Source organism: Rhagoletis pomonella, unplaced genomic scaffold (genome assembly GCF_013731165.1).
Source record: "Rhagoletis pomonella isolate Grant_MI unplaced genomic scaffold, Rhpom_1.0 Rhpom_scaffold_00003, whole genome shotgun sequence".
In the NCBI taxonomy this organism is placed as follows: Eukaryota; Metazoa; Arthropoda; class Insecta; order Diptera; family Tephritidae; genus Rhagoletis; species Rhagoletis pomonella.
Window position 1 is genome coordinate 10,304,295 of NW_023458557.1, and position 13,271 is coordinate 10,317,565.

General features: G+C 40.0%; 1 protein-coding gene across 1 annotated transcript in view; it reads left to right on the top strand.

The window, feature by feature from the left end:
• The first annotated feature begins 688 nt into the window (after window positions 1-688).
• The window catches only part of LOC118735026, a 158,203-nt gene continuing 145,620 nt past the window's right edge, over window positions 689-13,271 (top strand). Inside the window, exon 1 of the mRNA XM_036464620.1 lies at window positions 689-723. Within this exon, the coding sequence (XP_036320513.1) occupies window positions 713-723 (11 nt within the window). The 5' untranslated portion in view covers window positions 689-712. The remainder of the gene's footprint in view (window positions 724-13,271) is intronic.

Below are 13,271 nucleotides of genomic sequence, written 5' to 3' on the forward strand. Positions count from 1 at the left end.
GTTGGCGGCCACTCTTATCACAATACACCACATTCAGTTTTCGTTTTATTGATTTTTCTTTCACCACACTTGCGTATTCCTTTCTTAAGTCCCATATGGTTCCACCTAATTTGCCATTATACTGACATAACCTCAAATCAAATTTCGCGCATGTTTGTAGCTAGCTGTTTTTATTTTTTTTATTTATTCTTTTGGTTTTAAGTAATTATGCATGTTTTCATGCCGCGTAAATAATCGAATTACTTTTAGTCCTTGATCGGAACCATCACCCCTAATACGTACACATATATATTTATATATATTTCGTACTTGCCACAATCCATAAATAATAATTTGATTTTTAGGTGTATACCTTGTTTTTGTTTTAAATCCCATTTGCCTTTATATTATAGATCCGTTTTTGGCGAATTCGTGAAAGAAAAAATGAAATGCAGTAGTCCGCTATTTTAATTTAACTAATTTTTTTACGTTTGATTTTATTTTTTTTATTAAAAGAGGTTCGGAGGTGGTTAAATGGCGTAGTCAAGAGTGCTGGCGACCGTCCCGGAGTGAATGAATGTCACAGCGCAATCACGACATTTACCCACCTATGAATGGTCCCACTCTAGTGTACCGCCTATACTCTTGCTAGGTATTGGAAGTTTTTTTTGTTATTCCATAATATTTCTTATTCCAGCCTCTCCCATCTCCTGTATGCAGGCGCCTACATCACATGCGAGATCGGTAAGTGCTAATACATAAGGTATGCTTACAAATGTACACTCATTCATACATACATACATACCTATGCCTATATGCACATGTATGTATGAATAGATAGAGAACAAGAGGTATTTTGAAACATTACTTACAAGCTGGGCGTAGTAAATATAGTGTGTAAAGTAATAGTATACATATATATACTTAGGTGTATATTTACATACTTATGTATCTTTCTTTTAAATTTTCGGTTCGTTTTGGATCTTTGAAATTTTTTTTTACCTGGACCTCATTTGACATTGCAAACGCGCCAAGCGTCCTATATGTTAGATAAATAGATATATACATAGCCATAGATAGGTAGGAGTGAATACTTGGATTTTGTAAGTTAAGGAAACCCTAGTTCTTAGTAATTAAAGTTGTGAATAAAGTTTAGCTTAGTTATAAACATTGATAGGCAGAAGTGAATACTTGGATTTTGTAAGTTAAGAAAAGAAAAAAGAAGAATGGAATTTGTGAATAACGTTTAGTTGTAGCTGCATTTATATATATATAAATAATAGACTATGTATAGTATATGGGCAAATCTAAAAAATAGGTACACTCTCCAAAAAAAAATTGTTATTTTTAAATTTGTGAGCACACCTATGTTTTATATATAATTTTATTCGTACTCTCTTAATGAATCGATTAATATAAGTGTTATTCATTTTCATCAAGTGCTTCAAAAGTTAGACGAGGAATAAACATGAAATAGAAAACAAAAGAATAAGCTGGGTTCAAATTGCGTTGTTCAAGTTGTAAAATTTGAGCAAAGAATTTGAAAGTTGAACTCACTTAATTGGAACGTTCTTAATTCAATGGCATCTCCCGTTTTACCAGATTGGCTCCGGTTTTCGAGATAACGGTATTTGAAGATTTGATTAAATTTTAACTATTTTATAAATTACTCCATCAGTTTTGAAGTTATTTTACTAAACTTTTGCACATAACGGTTTTTTAATATTACCTTAATTATTCCTTAAAATTATCGAAATGGTTGCACTTTAACGTATAGCTCCAATACAACTGATTACTCAGATATGTGTTTTTGCGCTATAACTCTAATTTCATATCTGAATAATAAATTGTATGCGTGCTATATGTTAAAGTGAACCTATACTAAATTTTTACATGCTTAATTGGAGGAGTTATAACGCAAAACAACGTCTCTGGTCAATCAGTTGTATGGGAGCTATATTTTAGAGTAAACCGATTTCGATGATTTTATGAGATGGTGAAGGAAATGTTAAAATACAAGCGGGTGCAAAATTGTAGTAAAATATCTTCAAAACGGAGGGAGTTTTTTTTATAAAATAGTTAAAATTTAAGCAAAGTTTCAAGTACCGCTATCTCCAAAACTGGAGACAATCGGGAAAAACTGGGGACGCGATTGAATTTAAAAGGCTCCAATTAAGTAAGAGCAACTATCAGAACCTTTGTCGAAAAAAATTTGATTTGATACCACGCTCGAAATATTCTGACTATAAGAAGGAAAATAATTAAAAGTACTAAATCGGCGTTTTCGCACACTTCTAGAGAACATTTTTTTGAAGCATTTTACAGGTATATACAACGTTATAAGGACTATTAGTTATAAAAATATTTAGATCGTTTCGACGTATTTTCCAAATGTGCCTTCAAATAAGATATTTTTTGAATAAAAATTACGCTCGAGATCGCAGAATATTTTATCTTTAAAACATGGTTTATTCTGAAAGCACACCTCTTGCTAAGTTGTCAGATTATTCGTAATTGTTTGTAGAATACGATACGTACTTAAAAAGTTCTTAAAATTAAATGCTTCAAAAACTATACGCGATAAACCGAAAATGTTGAAAATGGTGAAATGTGGAGTTACAGACTTTGAGTTACTTGCCATTTCGTTATTTTTTAATGCACACTTTTCTTACCTACTACATATGAAGTATACACATAAGTGCTAAATGCCCATTAAATTTCAAATGAGAATATGGTGTGGTTCAAAAGTTATGACATAATTAATTTTGCCCCTCTTAAAAATTACATAAAAAATTCACTTGTTTTCATTATTTTTTTAAATTTAAACACCTATGATTCAAAAGTTATGCAGCAAATTGATCCAAATCTTTTTTGAGGCTTCAAGTATAAGTCAATGAATTATATCCAAAAGCAACCAGCTTGATATAGTTTCCAACAGTGAAAATAAAGCTAAATAACACCAAGGTTACCTGTTTTTTAGATTTGCCCATATGCTTAGGAGGAAATATATGGATGTGATCAGGATTGAACGAGAAGTTATGGCTTGCTGATTCTTTATATTGGTGAGGGTGTTGCACTGGTGCAACAGGGGGGAAATGGGTGTCGACACTGATTGACGTTACTGACTTGGACATGACTTGTCAATAGACTTACGAACTAAGGTCAGGTTTAGGGGACTTTGCCAATTGTAGGAGTCACGGCAAAGTCCAAGGCTACAAGATCGTAGATGGGGTGGGCTGACTCCACCTGACTCGGACGGGCCTCTTCTATCTCTTTTATATTTCTATTCTCCCGGTTTTTCAGTGTATTTTCTCTAACAGCCATGATGACAAATTTTGTTTATGTCAGCTGCAAGTAAGGTGGTTGGAGGTGACCCCCCCCCCCCCAACCGACGAGCTAGCTCGGTATGCCAGCATGCCTGAATGCCAACCAACCTTACCCCAATAGCCAGCGACATAACAATGGCGCCCAACGGCAATTGCCCGAAACTCTTTTACATAACATTTTTTATCTACTTTCTGTATTTTTCTTTTTTTACTTTTATTTATGTACTCACACCTGTGTATATTGTAGGATTTGTATTCAACTTTGTAATTTTGAAATTTTAGATTTATGTGATTTTTGTGGCTCGTCAATCAAACAGAAAATTTTCATTATTATTCAAACTTTTCTCGAATTGTTAGCAACGTAAAATAAAATTAGTTTTGTTAACTTGTAATAATTAAATTTATTTAAAAATAAATACTTTTACAAAAACCTACATTTGGCGATCCTGCCAGGAGAACCAACACGTGCCACCATTAAATGATCGCTGCGGACTTTGATATCTCAATTCACAAATCAGACGCGCTGGTACACCATTTATGAGTGGTAGTTAACAGGGCGAGCACGAAAACGCGTAATTGCCGCACTTTACTTCGCTGCTCAAGGAGCAACATAAACGTTAAAAAATTGCATAAACAGCAACTAAAGAAGCTACCGACAAAAAACCAGCTAAGTCCAGAACTGCTACGGCTCGAAAAAGTTCTATTCACCGCCTTATTTCTCGACACTCTATCCCGTTGTTATTGAAGCTTGTCTGGAAGCAGAGTTACAAGCCACCAGCGCAAGCACCAAATCGGGCACAACTGCAAATGGCACAAGCGTTGCTGAAGTTGGAGCAAGTAGCGCAGGCGTTGGTGCAATTTCTACTCCACGCCCACCAGTCGGCGTAGGTTCGTCGACTGCAGCAGAAGTATGAGTCAACAGTAAGGGAACCTGGTATGATTTGGATGAATCATTGCTGAACAAAATCGAACCACTCGAAGTTAAGATAAAAAGCCGGCAGAAAAAGTTTTGACTTTATTGCTTTCAATTGCATTGGCGTGCCAGCCGCGGAAATTATCGCCAGTCCCAGCATTTTATTGGGTTAACAGGCGTCCCAACTTCAACCAGTACTACGAAACAGCAGCATTAGCATAAGCTGTAACATCAGCAGCAACAACAATAACAGCAGCATCAGCATCAGCTGCAACATCTACAGCAACAACCATCACCAGGTTCAATCTTCAAGCGACAAGAAGAGCATCACAGTAAGCATCAGAAAGTTATAATAGAAGTATTGGTTTTCAAAGCACCATCGGTCCACAGAAGCATCCAGTATTTAAACCTCCATCAATCAAATCATTTCGATAGATAAGTTGACGTAAATGTAGATTAGTTGTGTTAGATCTTACACTTTACAATTATTAAATAACTAACAGTTTGTAAAAATTGTAAACACTCCTTTTAGAGATTATTTGTGTGAAGTTATCATAATGTTTCGTTCACCCCCACATGATACACACACATCTACACGGACTAATAATTTAAATGACTCGCTTATAGATTTGCAAAACAACTCTTTTCAAGAGGAGTTGGCAAATCCTTATGCTAGTGAAAATAATAATGAGGTGTATGCAACCTCAGTCAAGCTTCCACAGTTTTGGACAAGTTGTCCAGAAGCTTGGTTTGTACATACAGAAATGCAATTTAACATGAAAAACATTACACAAGATACTACAAAATATGAACACACAATCACAGCGCTTCCGCAAGAAGTAATAGTTACAATATTAGATTTCATTCAGAATCCTCCGCATAACAACAAGTTTTCAGAATTAAAGAAAGTCTTAATTGAAAGGCATTCTTTAAGCGAAAATAAGAACTTAGATAAAATTTTGTCAGATTCAGAGATGGGTGATCGTAAACCCTCTGAATTTTATCGGTTGTTGTTGTTGTTGTAGCGGCTACAACAACCGCGCCCAGGACGGTTGGTATCTCAGTCGTTGTCGTCAAGTTCCACTAACGGCAACCCTAGGAAGCGTGCAGCTTCTGTGGGGTTTGTCCACAGGGACAAGGCCGTTAGGATTGTCGGGTTTTCCGGGCATGCGAAGAGATGTTTCGAGTCATGTGGGGTCTCTCCGCATGCCGGACACTCATTCGGCACATCCTCATTCAACCTACTCAAGTAGGAGTTCAACCTGCTGCAGTAGCCGGAGCGAAGTTTAGCGAGTGTTGTGCGTGTCTCCCGAGGCAGATGAAGCTCCGTCTCATCTATGTCCGGGGGTGGTATGCCTAGAACGGCATTCACAGGTCTAGAGTCTACATAACTCGAGACTGAGTGCCTGTGAATGCCGTTCAGGGCCTGTCTGTAAGCTGTCGGGTCCAGAGGTTGCTTAATGAACCTCTGGACTTCGTCCGTCAGTTCATATAGATGCCTCCTGACTTGCCTAGGCGAGGGCTCCTCTGCAAGCAGCTGTCTGCTTGGGTGGCCACTTCTGTGGCTCCCGATCAGGAACTGCTTGCAGAGCATTATATTATGCTCCTTCACAGGGAGCATTTGCGCCTCGCCGTGCAGGTGGTGTTCAGGCGACATCAAGAGGCATCCTGTCGCTGTCCTGAGTGCGGTGTTCTGTACACTGCGTCCTACTAGTCCCTGGCGACCACAATGGCGCTGCGTAGTTCAGAACCGGCCGGCCTATTGCCTTGTATGTTGCCAGCAACGTTTCTTTGTCTTTGCCCCAAGTACTGCCGGCTAGCGACTTGAGGACCTTGTTGCGGCTCTGTACTTTATTGACAATAGCGGTTGAGTGCGCAGAGAAGAAGAGCAGGCTGTCGAATGTTACTCCGAGTATTTTGGGGTTATTCACCGTCGGAATTGGTGAGTCATCGACGTGCATCCCCAGCGGTAGCCTGACCTCCTTCGTCCAGGTTGTGAACAGGGTCGCGTAGGATTTCGTAGGGGAGAGGGCTAGACACTTTGCAGTGAAGAAGCGAGAAAGTTCGGAGAGATACCCGTTTACTTTCGAACACAGGTCATCAATTCCATTCCCAGTCGCCATGATCGAGCAATCGTCGGCAGAAGAGACAATCGAGACTCCCTCTGGTGGTTGAGGGAGCTTTGAAATGTAAAAGTTAAACAGTAGCGGGGAAAGGACTCCACCCTGAGGAACCCCCTGTTTTATTTTTCGCTGCTTACTCGTTTTGTCTCTAAACATTACCGACGAATGTCGACCACTCAGATAATTTGCCGACCATCGTTTGAGCCTCTGTGGGAGAGGGGAGGCCTCTATATCTTCTAGTAGCGTCGAATGGCAGACGGTGTCAAACGCCTTTGACAAGTCCAACGCTACTAGAATCGTTCTCTCACTGGGACGGTTACGGTTTAGGCCACGAGTTATCTGAGTTCTTATGGCGTTAAGTGCTGTTGTTGAACTGTGCACTTTACGGAAACCATGCTGATGCTTCGCTGGGGTCAGGTGGTTTGTGAAGTACGGGAGTAGCAAGGCCTCGAGTGTCTTCGCTACCGGGGAAAGGAGTGTTATCGGACGATACGAATCTCCTTTGTTAGCAAGTTTCCCCGGTTTGAGCAGTGGGACCACTCTCCCCACCTTCCAGATGTCTGGGATGATGAGAGTGGCCATTGACAAGTTGAGTACCTCCGTTAGGTACGCTACCCCCGCAGGACCCAAATTTTTCAGCATCAGCATGCATATTCCGTCGGGACCCATGGCTTTGGAGGCTTTCGCCTTCGCGATGGCCACCTGAACTTCACCGCAAGTGAAAGCAAGGGGGGCACAAGTTGTTGGCAGTTTGTGCAGCCTTCTGGTCACTCGACGCTTGGCTTTGTCCACCGGAGGATGCAGTATGAACTGCCGGCTAAAATAGCTCGCGCATCGCTCCGGGTCCGACGAGGCATGGTCGCCGAAGCAAATTTCGACTCTGTCGTCGTGCTTCGTCGGATTAGACAATGACCTCACGGTTGACCAAAGCTTGCTCACACCAGAGGTGAAATTACAGGTCTTCAGATGCTCCTCCCACTTCTTCCGCTTATGTACGTTTACAAGTTGCCGAATCTCCGCGTTGAGATCCCTGATACGGGGATCTCCGGGATCGGCCTGACGAAGGCTATCACGCTCATCGGCTAGAACAGCCGCTTCGGCAGGGAAGTTTGGACGTGGGTCCGATATACATCCTGCCGGTATGAAGCGAGCTGCAGCAGCAGTGATAGCCCTACGGAACTTACGTTCACCGAGATGGACGTCGGTTGGTGTGGGGAGCGCTGAGAAGGTGTTTTCGGTAAACTCCGCGTAACCTTTCCAATCAGCTTTAGAAAAGTTGATTAGGTCCGGTGTTTGGCGGAGCCAAAGTCGGTTGGTTTATCTATCGAGATGACTATGGGTAGATGGTCTGATGCTAGAGTCAGCATAGGTCGCCACGTTATGCTGTTTATCAGACCAGCGCTGACTATTGTGATGTCTGGCGAGCTACTGCAGTTACCCATAATCCTGGTGGGTGCGTCGTCGTTCATTGTGCAGAATGTCGAATCGTCTATCTGCTCAGCCAAGTCTGTTCCCCTACGATCGTTTGACAGGCTTGAGTGCCAAAGATCGTGGTGCGCATTAAAGTTACCTACTACCATACGGTTTTCACCTCTGAGGAGCGCACCTATATCAGGGTGATATCCTGCCGGGCAGCAGGTGACAGGGGGTATGTATATGTTAAATATTTCGAGCTCGACATCGCCTGACCGGATAGCGATGCCCTGACATTCTAGGGTGGTATCCCTGCGGTCGATGTCTGCTTCGATAAGACGATACTGCACGGTGTGGTGCGTGATGAATGCTAAGCCACCACCATTATCTCGCTCGCGATCTCGACGGTGCACGTTGTACCCGGCGCAATTCAACAGAGTTGAATTGCTGTGCAACTTCGTCTCTTGGACCGCAGCTATCAATATACCATGCCGACACATGAAGACGGTTATCTCCTCAATCTTGTTCTGTAGCCCGTTGCAGTTAAATTGAAGGAGCTTCATGTGGTTCGGGAGACGAGTCGTGATGTGGGGTGTAAGTGAAGTGTATGTTCTTGCCGCCGTTGGCTGTGTGTGCTGCTGTGGTGATTGCCGCCCTGTGGTGGTGGTGGGGGGCGTCGTAATTGGGGTCTGCGACCGAGCAGCGCAACACGGGCCCTCGAAGTTCCCCGTCCAATCTCGCGTGGTACGCAGACCTGAGCATGCCCTAAAGTGGCACCAGCCAAGGCAGGTGTTGCACTTGACTGATGTCACATTACGGAATATCCTGGTCTGACATACCGTGCAGATTGTAGGGGGAACCAGGAGTTGTTGGCGGCGGCGTGTGGGTGGTGGTGCGGTTGTGTGTGTTATGTGGTCTGTAGTGGCTGTGGTACGGTCTGTGGTGTTATGTTGTTGTGTTGTGGTGACTGTGTGAGGCTGCTGTGTGAGTGTGTGGGGCTGCTCGGGCGGACTGTGGTTAGCCGTGGAGGCTGCTCTGTTTGAGCAACAGGGGGCCACGTACGACGTGGTCCACTGTCTGTGTGTCCGTAGTCCCGAGCAGACTCTGAGGTGACTCCACCCCTCGCAGGCATTACACTTGACTGAGGTGGAGTTGTGGTGTAATCGTCTTCGGCATACACAGCAGGTGTATGTTTTTGGCCCTGGGTTTGACTCGATGCCAGCCCTGAGTAGGAGAATACGTAGTGAATGTAGCCCTATGGACGGACAACTTCTGAGATACTTCGCCGACCTAAACGGGGTTATATCGCCGATCGGTCGCTCATGTTGCTTGCAGGTTCCAATTTTAGTCAAGGTATTTTAAAGAAACTTTGGCTGAGAAAATTGCCAAAAAATCTTAGTGTGATATTAGCTAGTTCAAGTACCAATGATATAAATGAATTGGTGAAACTAGCTGATAATATTTGGGAAGTGATTAATAAAACCGAAATATCAGCTATGAATAGTTTTCAAAATTCTAAATCACAAGACACAATTATTGAGAATTTAGTTAAAACGACGAATCTTATGTGCGAAAATTTTCATAAACTTTCCTTTGAATTAAATTCTATTAAGCAACAAATTAATCAAAATTCTAGATATAGATCATACAATAGGAATTGTTTTAGAAGTCCATATAGAGGTAGATCAAAATCTCGTGATAGTCAAAATTGGTTATGTAGATACCATTACAAATTTGGTGATAAGGCTCAGAAATGTCAACAGCCTTGTGCTTTTTCTAAAAACAAAAATTCGTTAAACTAGAGTCATCCGTTGTTGTGGCGGCAAACAATGGAAATTTAGATATTACCACACGTCGCATATTTATTTTTGATAAAATAAACAAACTAAATTTTTTGATTGATAGTGGAGCAGATATTTCTATACTTCCGGTAAAAAAATTCCCTCATACAAAACGTTCTTCAGATATAATACTTACTGCAGCCAATGGTTCAACGATTTCAACGTATGGTAAAAAGATTGTAAATATAAATTTATGTTTAAGACGCGAGTTCCCATTTACGTTTCTCATAGCTGATATTGCGAAACCTATTATTGGTGCAGATTTTCTTTGCAAAAACGGTCTCTTAATTGACATGAAATGCAAACGTTTAGTTGATCCAGTAACAAGTCTCTCGGTTAACACAGTTTCATATGTTTGTAACATTTCGCTTCCAAAAATTTTCGTAGTAGAGAACAAGTATACAAGATTGTTGAAGGAGTTTCCTTCTTTGATCGCTGAACCAGATTATTCGAAACCGGTTAAACATTCTACGGTTCACAGACTTTTTACTGAAGGAAATCTGCCATTCTCTAAGCCAAGGCGCTTGGATCCGATTAAATTTAAAGTAGCCAAAACTGAATTCGATTTTTTAGTGAGGACAGGGATTTGTAGACCTTCAAATTCTTGTGTAGCATCACCACTGCATCTTGTACCTAAAAAAGAACTGAATGATTGGCGTCCTTGGGGTGATTTTCGGAGACTTAATGTTGTGACTGTACCGGACCGTTATCCTTTACCTCATATTCAAGATTTTAACATGAATCTCAGAAATAAGTATATATTTTCGAAATTAGATTTGGTAAGGGCCTACCACCAAATTCCATTGGCAGAAGAGGATACCTATAAAACTGCAATAACGACACCTTCCGGTATGTTTGAATTTATACGAATGCCTTTCGGACTAAGAAATTCAGCGCAAACTTTTCAAATATTTATTAATGAAGTAGTTAGTGGTTTAGATTTTGTTTTTACATATATTGATGATCTATTGGTTGCAAGTGAAAATGAAGAACAGCATTTCAAAGATCTCCGTATACTTTTCCAACGCCTAACAGAGTACGGGTTAAATATCAAACCAAGTAAATGTACTTTCGGTGTTACAAGTGTTGACTTTTTAGGACATAATATTTCTGGGGCAGGAATTAGACCCTCTGATGAAAAAGTGATAGCTATTCGTAGTTTTGAACGTCCTAAATCTATTAAACAGGCGCAGAAATTTATAGGCATGGTTAATTATTACCATCGATATGTACCAAAATTAGCTGAGTTTACGGCAGTTATCTACGATTTAATCAATCGAACAACTAAGAAACGTGACCAGTCCTTAATTTGGGATGACACAACAAATAAAGCCTTTGAATGTATTAAAGAAAAGTTTGCGTCTACGGTATTGTTAAATCATTTTAACAAAGATGCCAAACTCCCTTTAAATGTGGATGCATCTAATACGGCAATTGGTGGTGTCATATATCAAACGTTTGATAACAAATCGGAGCCACTAGCTTTCTTTTCTAAGAAACTTTCTCCATCCGAGGTTAAGTACAGTGCATTTGACAGGGAGTTGCTAGCTGTTTATTTGAACATTAAACATTTTCGCTATCTTTTAGAAGGACGATAATTTACAGTTTTTACAGATCACAAGCCTTTGATATATGCTTTGAGTTCAAAAACCGAACGTAGTCCGAGACAAACTAGACATATGGAATTCATTGCACAATTTACTAATGACATACGATATATTAAAGGACAGGAGAACATCATAGCTGACACATTATCCCGAGCGTTCGAAGTTGATGCAATTAAGGGTACAGAACTGAATTTCAAAGTTTTACAAAATGAACAAGAACAGGACGAGGAACTAAACACATTAAAATCTGGAGACACATCACATAACCTTAAATTAATTCAAATTCCACTTTTAAATTTTAATATTTGGTGTGAAATGACAGGTGAGAATCCTAGGCCATTTGTTCCAAATTGTTTACGCAAGACAGTGTTTAATATGTTACATGGCATTACACATCCTGGTACAAAAGCTACACGTCGTCTAATTATTAAAAAGTACTATTGGCCAAAAATGCACAAAGAAATTATTATTTGGTCAAAAGAATGTATAAATTGTCAAAAATCGAAGGTTAATCGTCACACTAAATCTCCAGTAATTAAAATTCCGATTCCCAAAAGTAGATTTGATCATATTTATTTAGATATTGTTAGACCTCTTCCTGTATCGAAAGGACATCGTTACATTTTTACAATAGTTGACAGGTTCACGCGTTGGCCCGAGGCATACGCATTAAAGGACATTTCAGCGGAAGTGGTTGCAAATAAATTTTTTAGAGAATATTTTTCACGTTTTGGGGTACCGTTAAAAATCACTACAGATCAGGGTACTCAGTTTATGTCAAAATTATTTTCGGAACTAACAAAAGGTAGTCATCACGTTACAACTTCTGCATATCATCCTCAAGGGAATGGTATGGTAGAACGGTTTCACAGGCAGTTAAAAGCTATGATAATGGCTAGAAATGGAATCAGCAATTGGTATGATGAGCTGCCGATAATACTTCTTGGTTTACGATCGATGTATAAAGAAAGTATTTCAGCCACATCATCTGAGATGGTATTTGGGCAAAATTTACGCCTACCCGGTGAACTTGTGGTTCCATTTGAAGAAAAATTTTCCCCAATTGAAGTTTTAGGCAATTTACGATACTGCAATTACGGCAATTCTGATACTGGTGTATATATACCAAAGGATTTGGAGACTTGTAAATTTGTTTTTATGCGTGTTATTAATAAAAGATCATTGCAACAACCATACGAAGGACCTTATAAGGTTGTTAAAAAAAAAAAAAAAAAAATATTTCAAACTTGAAGTAGATAATGAGGTTAAAACAATTCCGATAGACAGACTAAAACCAGCAATCATTGAAACAGAACTAATACCAGAAACAAACACTAATGCAATGAATAACACAACATCAAATAAGAAACGAGTTACTTTTAATTTATATAACATTAATTCTCTAGAAGGGGGAGTATTGTAGGGTTTGTATTTGTGTTATTACCTTTTATTGTACTGTGTTCATTTTAACTTTGTAATTTTTAAATTTTAGATTTATGTGATTTTTGTGGTTCGTCAATCAAACAGAAAATTTTCATTATTATTCAAACTTTTCTCGAATTGTTAGCAACGTTAAATAAAATTAGTTTTGTTAACTTGTAATGATTAAATTTATTTAAAAATAAATACTTTTACAAAAACCTACATATAACTTCATAGTAATCTATCGTTTTCTTCCTCTTATCCTTTGTATTTCCGGACAGGCTAGGGTCACGACGGCAACGTCGCTTTGTTTCGACAAAAGCGATAAGTTCTCGACTGACGAAACCTGGGCGTGCTCATACTGATTTTGGAGTTCCCTTTGCTAGATTCAACACTGGTTTGAGTGGTATCCAGAAACAGGCTTGGCACGATGGGGGAAATATATCTTAGCAAACAGAAGCGATGGTGTACGCATCCGTCCAAGCTACCGCGCATGCGGTCCAGAAATCGCGTGAGCGTAAGGTGGAGCGACACAAGGGGGTGGGATTAACGTGGCAACCTCATTTGGGGCAAGTGTGCTGAATGCAGATGTGCCACGCTATTATGTTCAGATAAAGGGGGATGAAGTTGACTTTGACCATGGACCG